This window comes from Chanodichthys erythropterus, chromosome 10, assembly GCF_024489055.1.
Source record: "Chanodichthys erythropterus isolate Z2021 chromosome 10, ASM2448905v1, whole genome shotgun sequence".
NCBI classification, from domain to species: domain Eukaryota; kingdom Metazoa; phylum Chordata; class Actinopteri; order Cypriniformes; family Xenocyprididae; genus Chanodichthys; species Chanodichthys erythropterus.
In genome coordinates this window covers 224,235-244,730 of record NC_090230.1, presented here as the reverse complement: position 1 = coordinate 244,730, position 20,496 = coordinate 224,235, and the positions used below count along the sequence as shown (strand labels likewise).

At 43.8% G+C, this 20,496-nt stretch overlaps 1 protein-coding gene across 2 annotated transcripts in view; it reads left to right on the top strand.

The window, feature by feature from the left end:
* Positions 1-20,496, top strand: part of lmcd1 (LIM and cysteine-rich domains 1) — a 259,560-nt gene that overhangs the window by 187,551 nt on the left and 51,513 nt on the right. For both annotated transcript variants that reach the window (XM_067395759.1, XM_067395758.1), the window contains one exon: positions 9,207-9,536. In XM_067395759.1, the coding sequence (XP_067251860.1) occupies positions 9,207-9,536 (330 nt within the window). The remainder of the gene's footprint in view (positions 1-9,206; positions 9,537-20,496) is intronic.

The window sequence follows — 20,496 nt, the reverse complement described above, 5'->3', positions numbered from 1 at the left end:
GGATGCAGAAAGCTTTGTCAATTATTTATTCATGCGTTTACACATCATCTATAACAGGTGTTGAAAACTTTGTAGTGTGTACTGCAATGTAAGTGCTGACTGGTGAGGGTATAGACAGCTGTCTTCTCTGACACACATAGAGTGTTTAACTCTGTGCACCTGATGTGAGCTTCAGTGGAAGGTAAATCCGGATCAGAGGATGACTTCATCACTAGACCCCACACACTCCACACAGAACACAAGTCTGTGCTGATGATTGAAAGGATTTAATATAATCCACTGGAATTACCTGACTGTAAGGCATTTATAAATGTTTATCCACTTCAAAACAAATAAATTACTCTTCTTAAAAATAGTGCTTTAGCATACCTGCATGTTTGTGCTTTTGAACACAGACCAGCTTACAACTTCATCAATAAATCATATACTGATCATTTACTAATGGTTTGTTCAACATTTGTTCATGATTAACAATTGTTTATTGAGATACTAAAACAATTTTGTCATAAATACTTCAGTTATTATAAGTGATAAATAATATCTTAACTAATAACTTATAAACCATCTACTAATTATCTGTTTGATTTATTTAATTAAGATAACTTACAACACATTTGTAAATTGTTAACATAACACTTATTAATCTTTAAGAACGTATATTGTAATGTTTTGTAAATTATTTGTTCATCATTAACTAATACCTTATAAGTGTCTCATAACTGAATTAATAAAACATTCATAAAATATTAGTATATCACTTATCAATCATTTATAAATGTATATTCATGTTTTGTAAATGATTTGTTAATCATCTACTAATAATTCATAATTGACTTATAACTGAACGTGATTATAAAGTGTTACCAGAAATGGTATAATATTCTCTCCTTTGCTGCCAGAAAAAAATATTTTACTTAATTGGATCAATGATAAACCTCCATCACTTAAAAGTTGGCATAAGATTATTTTTGAGTTGATTCCCCCTGGAGCGTCTTACCTATGTTCTACATCAAAAGATATGCCAGTTTTATAAAGTTTGGACCCCATATCTGGACTATTTGGATCCTCGTCTTCGCCCTATTATATATTACAAGGAATATTGTAATTGTGTAACTCACTGGCCATTGGACTTTCTTTGTCCTTTTCTTTATCTTTTTGAAATATGTTTCTGTTATTATTTTTTATAACCTGTTATATTATGGTGTAGTCCTGTTTTATATATATGAATCTGAGCTTCTTTTTTTTTTTTTTTTGATGTTTTTCTTTTGGTGATGTCTTATTTTGTATTATAATGAAAATCAATAAATATAATTATGAAAAAAAAATGTAAAAAAAGAGTTTGTGTTTATTTAACAAAATTTGGTTTTGGGCAGAAACTTAACTATTTGGCTAATTGTGTGATGTAGGTGTGTTGCTGTTTTAAGAGTTTAGAAAAAGTACTTTAAGTACTTTAAAAAATGTTCCATATGTTTATGACCAAGCAGGGCAACCACCCAGAAGAGCATTACAGTAATCTAGCCTTGAGGTCATGAACGCATGAACTAACTGTTCTGCATTTGTCATTGAGAGCATATGTCGTAGTTTAGATATATTTTTAAGGAAGAATGCGGTTTTACAGATGCTAGAAACATGGCAGTTTCAACAGGATTCTCAGTTGGTGCATCACTGAGTGGGGAGAACCTGTTTGATGTTCTTATCGGAACAGAAGAGTGGTGTTTCCCGCAACTATGCCATCTCACCATTTCCCAATTGCCCTACTGCATGGGCTCTACTGCCGGAACCGAAAAATGTATAGAGTTCACTAAGCTAGTTGCATCCAAAACAGTATCTAAAGCCCTTGCATTCATGCTATCCTTAATTAAAGTTTGGATGTACGTATGTCTCTAATTCTAATTAATTTATTTCCCTACATTTATGACATGTAAATCTATCGTCACTGACAGAGAAAGCTATACTATGCATGTGACAGGCAGAGCAAGTAACAAAAGAAGGAGAGGATGACTCACCGTGTTTGTAGACTGATCCGACTTCGAAATTAGCCATTAGAGTGTGCATGGATCTGCACTTTGGTTTCCAACCGGAAAAAGTAGACCATCCGAGTATCTTTGGAATACTTATTTACACATCAGTTATATGGTAAAATAAAGCTCAAGCATGTTTGCTTGACCTGCGTGTCAAAGTATCAACTTTGGATACCATCAAACGTTCTTCAATGAATGACTGGAGGACGGTAAATGCCAGTTTTTCCCTTTTTATTTGGGGACATTCCCAAGCCAGTAAAGTGCAGAGTGCTCACAGATGCAAAAACAAACAAAAACACATTTCCCAAAGAGGGGGGAAAAAAAAAATCCCTTTAGTCAGGTATAACACTACTACAATCAAAGTACTCCACAGTAGCTACTGCCCTCACTGAATATCAATCCTAGACTCCTGGACCACTTCATTGTGTGAGAATTTATACACATGGGTACAACCATTTCTCAACTATAATTTTACATGGAAAGTACTAAAGATCACATAACAACATTTCCTTCAATACACAAATATAAATAGCACAATAAAACCCATTATCAGCTTAATTTCAGCAAAAATTAGAGGAAGTCAAGGGCAATAACCTCATAAAACAATGTTCACTCCTTCACCCCCACACTTGGTATCTCCCATTCCCATGATGCAACATGGCAAAGTATAAAAAGCATGATGAAAGTTCTTTCAGGTCTTTTACTCAATTCAAGATGGCCGCCCCCCATGAATGCCAACCCAGGTAATCCACAGTTTATGAAAAAAAATTTAAATGTCCACTGGTTTAGTGCTCAGGTGGCCAGTCTGAACACAACAGTCTAGTTGCAGGTGTATGTAGGTGTATATGCATGATCCATCTCTCCACCTCGCTGTCACATCAAGGTAAATAAAGAGTTTTAAAACCCAAATATGCGTTCATGTCTTTAAGTCAAGTCAAGTCAAGTCAAGTCAAATTTATTTATATAGCGCTTTTACAATTGGTAATTGTTCAAAGCAGCTTTACATATTAGAAGCACAGAAAAAGGGAAGTGGTTAAAAATAAGCTGTACAACCAAGCGTGGTAATATGTAACATATACAAGATGGTGCTACATTAAGCCAATGTCGGCTGACTCCCAGGGGTGGAAAAAACCCCCTAGGAGAAAAACCCAGCGTGCTAGCACTGGGAAAAAAGTCCTAGGAGGGAAAAAACCCCTTGGAAGATATATTTAATATATGTAAATGGATATGGAGATCAAAATCTGAATTATACATTTTTATTATAGAGATTAAAAATAGATTATATATAAATATATGTAAGCGGATACGGGGATTAAAAATCTGAATTATAGATGCAGCCAGAACTGGGTCTGTAGGCCCATTGTCTCCTGGGCTACGTTGTAGTCAGGTCCAGACACAGGTTCTCCATCTGATCTGGATACGGCCTGAATCCAGCACCCGGCAAACCTCAGGATAAGCAGAGAGACAGATATTAGCGGAGATGCCATTCTTATTCTGATGTACAGGTATATCTAGTGTTATAGGAAATGTTCTCGGTTCTGGCCGACCTAAATATTGCAGCGTAACAATCCTTTAACGGATTTGAAAAATGTTAATGTATTGATAATGTGTTATGTTTATGCAAGAGCAAAGAGATGTGTTTTTAGTCTAGATTTAAACTGACAGAGTGTGTCTGCTTCCCGAACAATGCTAGGAAGATTGTTCCAGAGTTTAGGTGCTAAATAGGAAAAGGATCTGCCGCCTTCAGTTGATTTTGATATTCTGGGTATTATCAACTGGCCTGAATTCTGAGATCGCAATAAACGTGAAGGACTATAATGTACCAAGAGCTCACTTAGATACTGGGGAGCTAAACCATTTAGAGCTTTATAAGTAGCAAGATTTTAAAATCTATACGATGTTTAATAGGGAGCCAATGTAATGTTGACAGAACTGGGCTAATATGGTCATACTTTCTGGTTCTAGTAAGAACTCTAGCTGCCGCATTTTGGACCAACTGTAGTTTGTTTAAAAGCCGAGCAGAACAACCACCCAGTAGAGCGTTACAATAATCTAGTCTTGAGGTCATGAATGCATGAACCAACTGTTCCACATTTGTCATTGAGAGCATATGCCGTAATTTAGATATATTTTTTAGATGGAAGAAGGCGGTTTTACAGATACTAGAAACATGACTTTCAAATGAAAGATTGGTATCAAAGAGCACACCCAGGTTCCTAACTGAGGACGAAGATTTAATGGAGCACCCGTCAAGTGTTAGAGAGTATTCAAGGTTTTTTCGTGAGGAAGTTTTTGGTCCAAAGATTAGGATATCAGTTTTTTCTGAATTTAATAATAAGATATTTCTTGTCATCCAGTTTTTAATATCAGCTATGCATTCTGTTCGTTTTGTGAATTTGAAGGTTTCGTCAGGGCGCAAGGAAATATAGATACAAAGGGGTTAAGCAAGGGCAACATAGGGAACAGAGGGCAGCTCTGTGACACTTCCTCCCCCTTCTGCAGACGACAACTGTCGTTGCAAATGTCAGACCTCCAACCCTCTATGAACTGGGGTCGACAAGCCAATTTCTGTATTTACCTCCTTTGGGATACGGGACAAAAAGTCAGCAACCTTGTTTTTGGCTCCGGGGCAGTATTTCACTGTAAACTGGTAGGGCTGGAGAGAAAGAGATCATCTCGTAATCCGAGCATTGGAGTCTTTCATACGTTCCAGCCATTGCAAAGCTCGATGGTCGGTTTCCAACTCAAAAGGTCTTCCTAGAAGGTAATACCGCAAGGAATCCGTGGCCCATTTAATGGCTAGGCACTCCTTCTCCACTGTCAAATAACGTGTTTCTCGTGGGAACAGTTTCCGGCTCGAGAATGCCACTGGTCTACGATCTCCATCCACTTCCTGCAGTAACACGGCCCCCAGTCCAACTCCGGAAGCATCAGTCTGCAGGATAAATGGTTTCTTGAAATCTGGGCTGAGCAGAACAGAGTCCCAACACACTGCCTCTCGTAAGTCCTGGAAAGCTCGCTCACATTGCTCTGTCCAAACCACCTTGTTGGGAGCTGTGGCTCTAGTGAGATCTGTAAGCACAGAAGCCCTGGCAGAAAAGTTAGGTACAAATCTGCGATACCATCCCAACAAACCCAGAAAAGATCTCACCTCTTTCTTGGTTGTAGGGGAACGGTAACTTCGGATAGCCTCCATTTTCTCCAGCTGAGGGCGAATGACTCACAAATAGCTTATCTCTCTCTTGGCAATTGTAAATTTTTTCGGGTTAACGGTAAGACCTGCTGCCTTGATTCTCCCTAGGACTTGCCTCAGATGTTGACAGTGGTCTTCCCAGGTCTCACTAAAGATGACCACATCGTCCAGATAGGCTGCAGCAAACTCCCTGGTGCCTTGCAGGATCTGATCCATTAAACGTTGGAAAGTCGCTGGTGCCCCCTGCAGGCCAAATGGCATAACCCGGAAATGGTATAGCCCAAAAGGGGTTTTGAAAGCGGTCAGTTCTTTGGCTCTGGCAGTTAAAGGAACCTGCCAGTACCCCTTACATAAGTCCACAGTGGATAGGTACTTAGCTCTGCCCAGTCTTTCCACCAATTCATCAATCCTTGGCATCGGATAGGGGTCTACCTTAGACAGGCTATTAATTTGTCTGAAGTCAATACAAAATCTGAGGGTGCCATCCTTTTTGGGAACTAGAACGATGGGGCTACACCACTCACTAAGGGATGGTTCAATCACACCCATAGAAAGCATAATGTCCAGTTCATCCTTAAGTACCTTTACCAGGCGTTCTGGCATGCTGGAGTTGCCTCCCTAAGGATGACATCGTGTAGCACTATGTCCGTACGCCCAGGTTTCTCCTGAAACAGCTCAGGATCCAACAACTGCTTTACCTGGTCTCTTTGAGGTTTCTCTAGATGGGATATATCCACCGCTTGTTGGGTGCAGCCAGTCGGAAAATACTGCTCTGTTGGTTCCTCTTCCTCCCCGACCACCCGAACAAAGAGTTGTGCAGCCTCCGACTCAACCCTGTGGTGGAACTCCTTCAACAAATTAATATGAAAGTTTTGCTTTTTCTTACCCCGCTCTGGCATGGAGATCTCATAGGTGACACTGGGGGTGGTAGGGTATGGTCTTAATAGCCCTAATCCCCAACAGTTGGTACACCTGTTTTAACAGCAAAGACATAAAGTTAGTACCCTGGTCTGTTAAAATTTCACGGGGAATCCCTACCCTGGAAAACAGCTGTACAAGGCAGTCAGCTACTTGTCTTGCTTTGATGGTTCTAAGTGCAAAGGCTTCCGGGTAATTGGTGGCATAATCACAGATTACTAAAATGTACCTGTTCCCATTCCTGCTTCTTTCCAGGGGGCCCACTACATCCATTCCCAGGCTACTAAAGGGTGTGTCAACAACTGGCAATGGTAACAAATGTGCGGGTGCAACTCTCCTTCTCGCGGTCATCTGACACTCTGTACAGGTACGAATGAACTCTGTTACATCCGTGTATATCTTAGGCCAACTGAACCAACTTGCAATCCTTGCCAACGTCTTATGCTTGCCTAAATGTCCAGCCCATGGAACAGAATGTCCCAGGGTCATAACGGTATGGCGCATAGCTTCTGGAAGTACCAAAGCCTCAACCTCCCCCTTCACCTGATAGAGTATACCTTTTTTCAGGATGTACATTTCCTCCCTTAAACAAGATACATTGTAATTTCTGACCCCATCTACTTCAGACACTTTCTGGAACCAGTCCTGCAAAGTAGGATCTTTTTTTTGCAGTTCAGCTATGTCCTCAGGGATAGTCATATTCAGAGGCCCTTCCGGCAAAGGCAGCTGCTCAACCTGCCTACTCTCCACACTACCCTGAAACTTAAGCTTACGCCTTTCCTTTTTAGATTTTCGGCTTTTCCCACTGCCCCCTTCCAAGTCACCGTCAGCAAAGGGCAACTCACTAAAGTTGGCTCTTGCACTCTGGGCTCGGGTTACTGCATAACAAGACTGAACTTGGGACACCAAATCACAGAGAATGGGGAGATCTTGGCCTAGTACTACCTCATGAGGTAACTGGTAACTCATTTTACATTGGGCATGACCACCCTCACCCCCAGACTTACTTGGCCATCTTTGACTCCAACCTCCGAAGCTGCGCTGGGTATCTCGGTGTGCGGCCAGGTACCTCTCTGCAAGCTTGGCTGCTTCTTCTGCCGTGGCTGGGTCATGCTCCTTAATCCACACTGCCATGTCAGGGTTTATCATTCTCATAAATTGCTCCAAGATAATAAGCTCCGACATCTGCAGAATTGTGCACGTCTCTGGCTTCACCCATTTGGAGAAAAGATCTTTCAGTCGCACATAAAGCTCACGGGGGGTCTCATCTGGCAGAATTTCTGAGGAGCGAAACCTTTGCCGGTAAATCTCTGCATTAATCTCATATTTTATGAGTATGGCCTCTTTGACTTTTTCATAGTCCTCAGCATCAGTCCCATCCATGGCCACATAGGCACTTCGAGCCTTACCCGTTAACAGGGGAACCAGTCTTATCGCCCAGTTGACTTTAGGCCATCTGCATGCTGCAGCCATCCTCTCAAAAGTTGTTAAGAACTGTTCAATGTCGTCATCTCTGGTCAAGGGATGTAATCTTGGCTCCATACTTCCTGATGAGGTACCTTCTCCAGTTGGCACTGGGCTTACAGCGATGGATGTTATCTGACTTCCCCTTCGGTCCCCTACAGTCTGGATCTCTAAGACCTGATGCTGAATCTGCTGGAATTGGTGCTGCATACTCTGCCAATGCTGATCTTGCTTCACCATTACTTGCTCCATTCGATCGTCACGGGCGGCTTGTGACTGCAGGAGAACTTTAACCAGGCCAGCCAGTTCTGACACCGTTCCCTCCACTAAGCCCTCTGAAGTAGTTGTACCACACACACTGGAAGCAGCTGTGGCTAGTGGTAAGTCGGTGGAAGTAGGTGCCTCCTGACTTATCCCCACCTGTTCATCTGACCCAGCACCTCGATCTTGTCTGGTCTTGGGTGGCATTATTGACCCCACTTCTGACACCACTTGTCAAAGTATCAACTTAGGATACCATCAAACGTTCTTCAATGAATGACTGGAGGACGGTAAATGCCAGTTTTTCCCTTTTTATTTGGGGACATTCCCAAGCCAGTAAAGTGCAGAGTGCTCACAGATGCAAAAACAAACAAAAACAAATTTCCCAAAACGGGGAAAAAAGAAAAGAAAAAAAATCCCTTTAGTCAGGTATAACACTACTACAATCAAAGTACTCCACAGTAGCTACTGCCCTCACGGAATATCAATCCTAGACTCCTGGATCACTTCATTGTGTGAGAATTTATACACATGGGTACAACCATTTCTCAACTATAATTTTACATGGAAAGTACTAAAGATCACATAACCACATTTCCTTCAATACACAAATATAAATAGCACAATAAAACCCATTATCAGCTTAATTTCAGCAAAAATTAGAGGAAGTCAAGGGCAATAACCTCATAAAACAACGTTCACTCCTTCACCCCCCCACTTGGTATCTCCCATTCCCATGATGCAACATGGCAAAGTATAAAAAGCATGATGAAAGTTCTTTCAGGTCTTTTACTCAATTAAAGATGGCCGCCCCCCATGAATGCCAACCCAGGTAATCCACAGTTTATGAAAAAAAATTTAAATGTCCACTGGTTTAGTGCTCAGGTGGCCAGTCTGAACACAACAGTCTAGTTGCAGGTGTATGTAGGTGTATATGCATGATCCATCTCTCCACCTCGCTGTCACATCAAGGTAAATAAAGAGTTTTAAAACCCAAATACGTGTTCATGTCTTTATACAAAGGGGTTAAGCAAGGGCAACATAGGGAACAGAGGGCAGCTCTGTGACACTGCGATAACAAATGAGGTTTATTCTTGTGTGTTATGCAGCACATTTGAGCTTCCAGAAGAGGTTTGTTCTCATGCATCAAGCAGGTTCAGTTAAGCCTCTTTTTAAGATCACTGATCAATGTTTATATGTGAATAAAATCCTATATTAAATCTGTTTATTTTATAAAGTGATCATGTCTCTTTAGAAAATTTGGACAATCTCTTTATGAACTTTATGTTGTTGTTGTTGTTGAGGAGGAGGCACTGGCATTCTATTACATAATTCTGTCTTTCTGTCAGGCGATGCAGTACATGGAGCTTCTCCCTGAAGAAAGGCGACCTGTGGCTGGCACAGAAGGATCATTATATCGCCACAGGCAACTGATAACACAGCTACCTTCCTATGATCATGACCCTGCATACTGCCACAGCCTGTCTGAGGTGGAGTTGAAAGCTATGGCACAGTTTGTGAAATTCTATAAGGAGGAATCCTTAGGAGTAGGAGAAGTTGCCCTGCCTGGAGAAAAAGGTACAGCCGAGAAGAATGAAAAGGACCCCGAGGAAAAGCCAGATGAGGAGACCACAACTAATGGAACAGCACAGTCTCCTCTCAACAAAAAGAGTGAATATGTGAGTTAGTGAAGGATTTGCAGATGGGTAACAGGGTAAACACAAGCTAATTATAATGATTAACCCAACCCTCCCAAAATTCACTTTATATATGAATCATTTTAGTCAAGTCACCTTTATTTATATAGCGCTTTTTACAATGCAGATTGTGTCAAAGCAGCTTTACAGTGATAACTGGTATATAATTTGGCTGCACAGCAGCTCTTAAAGAATAGTGTCAATGCAGGCAGATCAAAGCACTGTTGAATAAATGTCAAGAATACTGTTGAATATCAAATGTCAAGTCAAATGTCAAGTGTCCCCAACTAAGCAAGCCAAAGGCGACAGCGCCAAGGAACCCAAACTCCAACAGGTGACATCAGGTGGCAAACAGATGGCAAATAGGTGTTAAATGGAGAAAAAAACCTTGGGAGAAACCAGGCTTAGGCGGGGGGCCAGTTCTCCTCTGGCTTGAGCATCCAATCATATGACTTAAGAATCAAACCTTACCATGTATGGCATTTCAAGAAATATAATAACAAATAAGAAATGTATGTGCATAAATGTGCATGTGTCTTCAACTTCTGGTTACATGTGAGAGTGTCAGTGTGTCCAAGGACTACTACTTCTTGTTTTGTCTAGGTAGGTTGTAAGGAAAAAAGGAAGCAAAATGAGCTCAAATGAAATAATTAATTTATAGGGAATTATTAAGAGTCATTTAGTTTACGACTAAGCAACTGAATCGCCCAGCGTTCATCTGCTAGAGCCGTAATAAGCTCTGTAGCAGATATGAATATCCACTATCGTGAAAACACTGATTAGAGAGCAGTAATTTTTTAGATCAACAGTTTAAGACATTAAATTTTACAAGCACATACTACAAGACACTTTCTTTTAAAACTATACAAGAGACTTTTATTTATTCTAACACAAACTAATCTAACACAAACACACACATACACACACACATTCATACGCGTTGCAGTAAGAAAGGAAAGGATAGAGAAAGAGTTTTGAAATCTGAGGAGAGAAGGGTTTTCCAAGTCGATGATTTGTCTTTTCAGGTCCGGATGGTGGTTTGGTAAAAACCATCTGCTGGCAAAATGAAAGGAAGTCTCTTTGTCATGGTTGGAGTTAAAGTTGAAGCGGCAAAAGTCGATGGTTGAACTTTGCAGAAAAACTTAGAACACGAGACTCTCACGGAAAAGAAAAGTGAGTGAAAGTTGGATGGCTTGAATGAAGTCTGTCCTTTGTCAGCTTGGTCTTGTCTTACTCCATGGTTACTCTTTGTTCTGCTTACTCTGGTCACAGCTTACTTCTTCACTCCTAGTTCACTGTCTTGTGATATGACTATTTAACTTAGGTGTTTGTCTCACCTCTGAGAGGAGTTTTGGCCAATCAGATATCGTCCTGTTTCAAAAGATGGCTTTTCTCTGCTCCAATCATAAATAAGTGTTACCTCCGGTATTGCCGGCTTCAGCAGAGAGTACCGATTTATACATAATTTCTATTAAATGGAATATGATACATTTCACACAGATTTCATTCAAGCCATGATTAAGACATACATTAGAGATTTAAATTAATTCCAAATAAGGCATACTTTCAATCAGTCGTTCAAAAGTTATCACATTTACATGAATTGTGGGTGTTCTAAAGCATAACTGGTTACAGGTAATATGTGTGGACATGATATAAAATATATGCAGTTAAAAGATGTTTGATAAGTCCATTTCAAATTGTTTGGAACAATTTTGATGCCTTTTCAGTTGTAGAACAGTCTTCATTGGTTTCTGTAAATTTGATTCTCTGAGTTTGTATTCTGGAATTATGTTTTGAAAGAATCATCTGAATGATTCATTTGTCTGGTTCGTCCATGGTTCCTACAAGGTACATGATGTGCACAATTAAAAAAATCCCAAGACACAAAGAAAGTCAAAAAGTGAAGCCCAAGAAATAAGAAATTATTTAACAATGGCCACTTTAAATCATTTATGATTTAGCGCTTCACTTTAAAGGAAATTGCTAAAGCTGTTTTTTCAAATAATAGCAAGCAAAATCTAAACACATAATCATAATCTAATATTGTGATCTATAGACTATACCAAGTCTTAATCATTCCCTGTAAGTATTGTTATATGCATGGAGCCAAACATAAAAGCAGTAAAATCATCAATACAACAGGAAACAACAAATTAAGGCAGGGGTCTCAAACTCAAATTGGCGGGGGGCCGTTTCTGTGATTGACACCTCATAGGAGGGCCATATTAACATTCAAGCGCAAGAAAGTGCAACATTTCAGAAAATTTACTTTCCTTTGCATTATTTCTCATTTACTTCAAATTTCATTAAGCCTACTAAAATATTTTTATACCTATACTATAAATATTTTATTTACCATACTAAATGTAAACAGCAGTGTCTCTCATTGTTACAGAGTGTAATCTAATTATATAATACTACTACTAATATGATACTACTAATATAATACTATTAATTGCAGTAGTCTGGTGCAACTTCTCATAACAAGGTGCATGGAATAAAAAATTTAGTAATTTAGGAACAAAACCAGCAACACTTGTGGCGTGGAGGGGTCAGAAATAAACAAAAAATGGAGCTATATCAACTTTATTTTGCCAAAAAATAAAAATCTCTCATTGTTACATAGGTACATTATTAGTTTTTAACATTTAGTGGAAGTATTTTCCCTTACTTTGTTAGCTTAAATAACAAAATCTTGCACTGAACAACACTGTACTGAACAAATACAATCCCTGAATACATTTGTACACTCTTCTGTTTCTTGACAGACACCTGGCAGCTGAGACACATTTGTCCAAGATGCCGTATGAGCATCGGTAACGTTTAATGGTTGCATCGGACGCGTTTCGGTGGTTTAAATCGACGCTTGTGACTTAAAGTCAAATGCTTTTACTGTAATTTAGGCAAGCACACTCGTAATAGAAGCAACGCGGTTGAGAGCGTGGCTCATGGTTGCGTAGCAACGACAGACGCCACTGGAGCGAAAGCGCATTGGAAAGAAGGAGAATGCGGCACGACCGCTTAAGAACGGCGACTTTTTCTTTGCATATCAGACAGGTAGTAACTAGAGAATAATAATAATAATAATAATAATAATTTAGCGGGCCGGATTATGTTTTATTTTTGAGATCAGTTGCGGGCCGGGTAGAGGGGGTGGGCGGGCCGTAAATGGCCCACGGGCCGGGAGTTTGAGACCACTGAATTAAGGTATGTTGCCCAGTTAGAGAACCATTGTCTCATCCCTTTACCCCAGTCATATGCTTCAGGTGGATCAACAATTATGGTTTTCATGTGATTTATCAAGTCAAAAATATTGTTGTAGTGATCTGGAATTGAAAAACAGCTCTAACTTCTTCTAGGCCCGTTTACTGGCAGCTGCGGCCCCCCCTGCCACACACTGTTGTGTCTCACTCATCATTGCATATCTGTCTCCTCTACATTCTGGCAGGGTGGGATATAATTTTGGTGGAATGATAGGTTGTTTCAATTCCCCTACTGTAGGAGCATTATATTGACAAATATTTAAAGGGGATGCTGGGGCATGGGGTTGGTATGGGTACCCCTTTTTTTTAATTTTGGCCTCTCTGGGCCTTTATTCCAATATGTTTTGATTTCTTTCCATTTACTGTACGACTCTTTCATGTACTTATAATTCCACTCTGGGTCTCCCCAGCCCCCATTAATTATTGAATTAGCACTTTCCATATCCCCTGGCTTAAAAGAGCCTTCTCCTGCAAAAGGATCCAATTGTATTTTGAGTCCACCCCTTTAAATTTGATAAATAGGGTTCAGTCAATTTTGGGGTGTCTCATCTTGTATTGGTCTTGATATCTTTTGACCCATCCTTCCCCTAATCACAATTTTGATTTTTAATTTGCCACACCACACCAAAGGGGTCTCTTTATAGTTCTTTAATTATAATTATTCTGACAATTTTATTAAATCGTCAAACTGAATATTTCCATTAACACTTTGTTTTCCTTCTGAGCGGATCTAAACAGATTAATCAGAGCAGATCTGCACGGATCTTCCTTGCACCGGAGGAATAACCAAAATATTTGTCAGGTAACTGTGCGTTTAAACAGTACCCTTACAAACAAATCTTCCTGGACTAACTCTTAGAACTCCATCCAAGGATAACACTACCTATTATGAGATGAGTTCCATCAATCCTACCACCACAGGAAATCATGAAAGGTGCCCTAGAATTAAAATTTGAATTTATCTTGGCATAGTTAAAAAACAGAGTTCAGTACGTGGAAATGACATACAGTGAGTCTCCAACTCCATTGTTTCCTCCTTCTTATTTAAATCTAATTCGTTTAAAAGACCTCCGAAGACACGTAACAGTCGGGGTGTACGCCCCCAATATTTGCATATGCCAGCCCATGATTGAGGCATTACACAAGGGCAGCGAGTATTAACGTCTGGATGTGCACAGCTGAATCATCAGACTAAGTAAGCAAGCAAGGACAACAGCGAAAAATGGCAGATGGAGCAATAATAACTGACATGATCCTGTTATGACAGAGACACCGGAGACAGGAATATAAGCAGTTAAGATGTTTATTTGGCAATCAGCAGAGCAAAACGGGTGATGAATGAGGTGGTGGAAGATCTCAGAGGTGGAATGAGTGATAATACTGTCCTTGTTGAAGTAGCAGATGAATGGAGATGGAGACGCTGGAGAAGGCTGATGGAAACACTCACACACACTGGCAGGTAGACACACGAGGAGACTGGAGACAATGGAGACGAAGGAGATGATGAGGCTGGGTAAGTATCGTTTAGGGAGTCCTTGAGGTAAGTTTACAACTGGTGTAACACAAACGAGACCGGACAGTGAGTGTGTGTGAGTGTGGGGTTTAAGTGCTGGTGTTGATGACTGATGTGATGAGCTTCAGGTGGCGGTGATTAGTATGCTGGTGATTGGGTGCGCGGGTACTGAAGTGAGGTGGAACCTGACGTGTCTGTGACAGTACCCCCCCTCCCACGGCCCGCTCCTGAGGGCCGAGGACCCCGACGTCGTGGTGGTCGTCCTCGAGGTCGTGGGGCAGGTCTGTCCGGGTGGTTGGTGTGAAAAGCCTGTAACAGAGCAGGATCAAGGATATCATTCTTGGGGACCCATGAGCGTTCTTCGGGACCGTAGCCTTCCCAGTCCACCAGGTATTCCAAGAGACCACCACGGCGCCGGGAGTCCAGGATCTCTCGTACCACGTAAGCAGTTCCATCGTCCAGGATAAGTGGAAGGGGGGGCTCGACGGCTGCCACGTCAGGTTCTGTGGAGGGAAGAACAGAAGGGTGGTGAGGTTTTAATAGTGACACGTGGAAGGTGGGATGAATTCTTTTGTATTGTGCAGGGAGTTGTAACCGGTAGGTGACGGGGTTGATCTGTCGCAGGATAGTGAATGGGCCAATGAAGCGGGGACTCAGCTTCTTGCAGGGCAGGCGCATCCTGATGTCCCTGGTGGACAGCCAGACCTTCTGCCCCGGTTGGTAGGTTGGAGCGTGGGAGCGCCGAAGGTCGGCTGTCATCTTGCGCCTGCGCAGGGCTCTCTGCAGCTGGTGGTGAGCTGAGTCCCATACCCTCTCGCTCTCCCGAAACCAGTAGTCGACGGCAGGAACGTTGGAGGGTTCCCCGTTCCAGGGGAACAGTGGGGGTTGGAAACCGAGTACGCATTGGAAAGGTGTTAATCCAGTGGTGGCTTGACGGAGGGAGTTCTGGGCGTACTCGGCCCAACCCAGGTACTGGTTCCAGGAGTTCTGGTGGCCGTGACAGAAGGTACGCAGGAAGCGGCCGATCTCCTGGATCTTCCGTTCCGTCTGCCCGTTCGACTGAGGGTGGTATCCAGACGATAGGCTGACGGTCACACCCAGGAGCGAGAAGAAAGCCTTCCAGACTCGGGAGATAAATTGAGGTCCTCTATCAGAGACAATGTCCTCGGGGATTCCATAATGGCGGAAGACATGGTTGAACATTAACTCGGCTGTGGTCATGGCTGTGGGTAGACCCTCCAGGGGAATGAGTCGGCAGGCCTTTGAGAAACGATCTACGACGACTAGAATGCATGTGTTACCCTCAGACTCTGGGAGGTCGGTGACGAAGTCGACTCCCAGGTGTGACCAGGGCCTCTCAGGAACGGGCAGAGGATGAAGCTTGCCGGTGGGAAGATGGCGTGGGCTCTTGGAGATGGCGCACTCCCTGCAGCCCTGCACGTACCTCCTGACGTCGTTGGCCATGTTTGGCCACCAGAAGCGCTGTTTGAGCAGCGAGAGGGTCTCATTGACCCCCGGGTGACCAGTGCCAAGTGAAGAGTGAACGGAGTGCAGGAGTGGAGTGCGTCGTGTCCGGGTGATGTAATGCAAGCCCTGGGGGCAACCCGGCGGAGTTCGTGAGGAGGCATTGGAGGAGGGGAGTGTCTCTTCTGACCACTCTATGGGGCTCATGAATATGGATTCAGGCAGGATGGTGTCGGGGTCTTCGTTCCTTTCTTCGGGTGCATGGAGACGTGAGAGAGCGTCAGCTTTGAGATTTTTGGAGCCTGGACGGTAGGAAATTGTAAAGTTGAATCTTGAAAAGAACATCGCCCATCTGGCTTGGCGAGGGTTGAGTCGTTTGGCGGCCTTTAGGTACTCGAGATTTTTGTGGTCAGTGAGTACCTGGAACGGATGGTTAGCTCCCTCCAGCCAATGCCTCCATTCTTCAAGGGCGAGCTTGACAGCCAGGAGTTCCCGGTCCCCGATGTCGTAATTAACCTCCGCCGGGTTGAGCTTGCGGGAGAAGAAGGCACATGGATGGAGCCTACTTGGATTCCCCTGCTGCTGTGATAGGACCGCTCCCACTCCGGTGGTGGAGGCGTCCACCTCAACGACGAATGGCAGGTCTGGATTGGGGTGGACGAGGAGGGGAGCGGTGGTGAAGGCTTTCTTGAGGTGTTCAAAAGCTTCGTTGGCAGGTTGGGACCAGGACAGAGACTTGGGCTGATGACGGAGTAGGTTGGTGAGTGGACTGACGATGGTGCTGTAGTTCTTGATGAAACGGCGGTAAAAGTTGGAGAAACCTAGGAAGCGTTGGAGTTCTTTTATGGTACTTGGGGTTGGCCAGTTCTGGATGGCGGAAACCTTCCCCTCGTCCATCCGGATGCCACTGTGATCGATCACGTATCCCAGGAAGTGGACAGAGGGCTGATGGAATGAGCACTTCTCTGCTTTCAGGAATAGATGGAACTGCCGTAAGCGTTGGAGGACCTCCGCAACGTGGTGGCGATGTTCGGCCAGGCTCCGGGAGTAGATAAGGATGTCATCTATATACACTAGGACGGACTTGTGGAGGAACTCCCGGAGCACCTCATGGATGAAATCCTGGAATACGGAGGGGGCGTTGACCAGGCCATACGGCATAACGAGGTACTCGTAGTGGCCGGTGGGCGTGACGAAGGCGGTCTTCCACTCGTCCCCCTCGCGTATCCGGATGAGGTTATACGCGCTGCGGAGGTCCAGCTTCGTGAACACAGTGGCACCACGGAGGTGTTCCAGGGCCGCTGGGACGAGGGGAAGTGGGTACCTGAATTTGACGGTTATCTTGTTTAAGGAGCGATAATCGATGCAGGGCCGCAAGCCTCCGTCCTTCTTGGCCACGAAGAAGAAGCTTGAAGCAGCAGGGGAAGTAGACGGGCGGATGTATCCTTGGTTAAGGGCCTCTTTGATGTATTCCTCCATGGCCTTCTCCTCCGGTACTGACAGGGGGTATATGCGTCCCCTAGGCACTGGTTCACCCGGCAACAGATCGATGGCGCAGTCCCATGGCCGGTGTGGAGGAAGCTTGGAGGCGCGTTGCGGGCAGAAGACGTCACTGAAGTGGGCATAATCGGGTGGAATGTCGACGGAGCGTTTATCCACAGGGCTTTCGATGGAGGTTGCGTTAATGGAGAGGTCTTTGGAGAGAGGAGATCTTGGAGTAGGAAGGTCTGGGAAGCAGCTGTAGAAGCAGTGGTCGCCCCACTTCAGGACTTCGCCCGACTTCAGGACTTCGCCCGTGCGCCAGGAGATGGTGGGGTTGTGTTGTTCCAACCACGGACGCCCTAGAACCACGTCAGCGGTGGATTCCTCCAGAACCAGCAGATGGATGTTCTCAGTGTGGAAGATACCCACTTGCAGCTGAAGCGGTCCAGTCATCCGTCGGATCAACCTTCGGCTCAGGGGTTTGCCCGTGATGGAGTGGACCTTGTAAACATTCGGAGAAGGCGAGGTCTTGAGCCCGAGGTGTCGACAGAGGGCGCCGGAGATGAAATTTCCTGCTGACCCTGAATCGAGGAGCGCCACCACTGAAATAGAAGCATTAGCCGCAGTAAGGTTTACTACAGTAGTGAGTGGTTTCATTTTTTGGATTGAGGGAATGATGGCACTCACCACGGGTCGAGGAGGACGAATTGGGCATGTGGAGATTACATGCCCAGGGGAACCACAATATAGACATAGATTCAGGGTCAGCCGTCTCTGTCTTTCTGTAGAAGATAAGCGGGAGTTATCCACTTGCATTGGTTCACTTGCTGGTTCTGGGGAGCTGACGGGTTCGAACCGACGGAGGAGTGTGGTGGTTGGTAGCTGGCTCTGGTGCTCTAGGAGGCACGACTGCATACGAGAACCCACTCGGATGGCGAGTTGGATGAAGCGTTCGAGTCCTAGGGAGTCCTCGTATGCAGCGAGATGCAACCGCACGTTGGGCTCCAGCCCTTGTCGAAAGGTGGTGATGAGAGCTTGTTCGTTCCAACCACTGGTTGCGGCTAGCGTTCGAAACTGCAAGGCATAATCATTAACACTCTTATTTCCTTGTTTAAGGTTATACAATTTCTCACCAGTGGACGAGTCGGTTAGGGGTTTTCCGAAGACTTCTCTGAAGTGAGAGACGAATGCAGGGTATGATTTAACGACAGAGCTTCTTTGAGTCCAGAGAGCATCCGCCCATAGAAGGGCCTTACCTTGCAGTTGTGATATTATAAACGCTATTTTAGCCGTGTCGGTGGGGTAGAGGTGCGGTTGCATCTCCAGAACCAACTCACACTGCAGTAGGAATCCGCTGCATTCCTCCGCCGATCCAGAGTAGGGCGCCGGTTTGGCCATGGGACTGGCGGTGAAGACTGGAGAAGCAGCCGCGGCGGTGGATGCGGAAGCGGCAGCGGCGGTGGGTGCTGGTGATGGTGATGGGGATTGTGAGGTGAGTGCTCGACGTAAAACGTCCACGAGCTCCTGAAAGGGGTCCTGTTGGCTCATGCTGATGCTTAGCTGTTAGGGTCCGCTCTTCTGTTATGACAGAGACACCGGAGACAGGAATATAAGCAGTTAAGATGTTTATTTGGCAATCAGCAGAGCAAAACGGGTGATGAATGAGGTGGTGGAAGATCTCAGAGGTGGAATGAGTGATAATACTGTCCTTGTTGAAGTAGCAGATGAATGGAGATGGAGACGCTGGAGAAGGCTGATGGAAACACTCACACACACTGGCAGGTAGACACACGAGGAGACTGGAGACAATGGAGACGAAGGAGATGATGAGGCTGGGTAAGTATCGCTTAGGGAGTCCTTGAGGTAAGTTTACAACTGGTGTAACACAAACGAGACCGGACAGTGAGTGTGTGTGAGTGTGGGGTTTAAGTGCTGGTGTTGATGACTGATGTGATGAGCTTCAGGTGGCGGTGATTAGTATGCTGGTGATTGGGTGCGCGGGTACTGAAGTGAGGTGGAACCTGACGTGTCTGTGACAGATCCATGATAACATGATATTTTTAGTGATATTTGTAAGTTGCCTTTCTAAATGTTTCGTTAGCATGTTGCTAATGTAAGGTAACTTTAGCCTTACGTCATTTATTAGCTCAATTTAATTGTTACAGGGAATAAGAATCGAATCAACTGTAAATGATTCACTGTAAATGATTCAGAATTAATATTTAACACTTCATCAATTATTCGTCCAGCGAAAATTGAGGTTATAGTATTTTACCAATTCTGGATAAAATATTATTCTGTGGCCAACAGTAACAATATTTTATTATGATTATTATTATTATAATTATTATATTATTATAAGCAAGAGGTAACTTGATCTTAAGTTTAAGGCAGTAATTTGACACACAGCACAAGAAACACTATATGTGAAAATCAAAACAAGATTTATTGACTACTTCTAATGATTACAGGAAACTAAGGCTAAACACACACACACACACACATACACACATACATACATGCACACACATTCGCGGAGTTGATGAGTTATGAAAAGTCCCAAATTCAGTGCTAACTTAAATTATAACCTGAGGAAAAATCACAAAAGCAGAGCTTTGGCTTGATTCTTTAGGTTTAAAGGAGTTTCACCAGTTTCCAGCAAGAGAGAGAGAAGTTTGCTTGTACCTGCGTTTGCTCTGACAGCTGAGGTAATCGGGTTGTTCCGTGACTCGTGTACAGCGGAATCCCGTTCTGGATTGGCTGTCTTTCAGGTGACGTCTTCTCGGGAAAACCCTGTGGGTTGCGCGGAAGCTTTGAAGGATGCTGCTGGCTGGTGAAGCTGTTCTGATCTGAGCGTCTGGCTTGAGCGGCTCTCTTCTTGGGAGACTTTGGTCAGATATTTCACCGAGGGTTGTGGAGTCTGAATGTGACGGCTGTTGATCAGCGGCGTGGCTCGTAGTTGAAATCGGCGGCTGTTAGATGGAAAATCAGCCCCGATAAAGGATCTTCTCAACTTCTTCTGTTCAGCATGACCCAAGCAACTTTTCAGCCGTGGTCAAAGTATTTCTGACCGACTTCTGACTTCCAGCTTCTGACTCTGACTCTACTTCATATTTCTGACTGACGTTAGCTTGTTCGGACAGCATAGTTTTAAAGGAGCAATTCTGGCTCCATCCTTCAGATGCGATCCTCCAATGAGACGTTGCTACGGAGATTA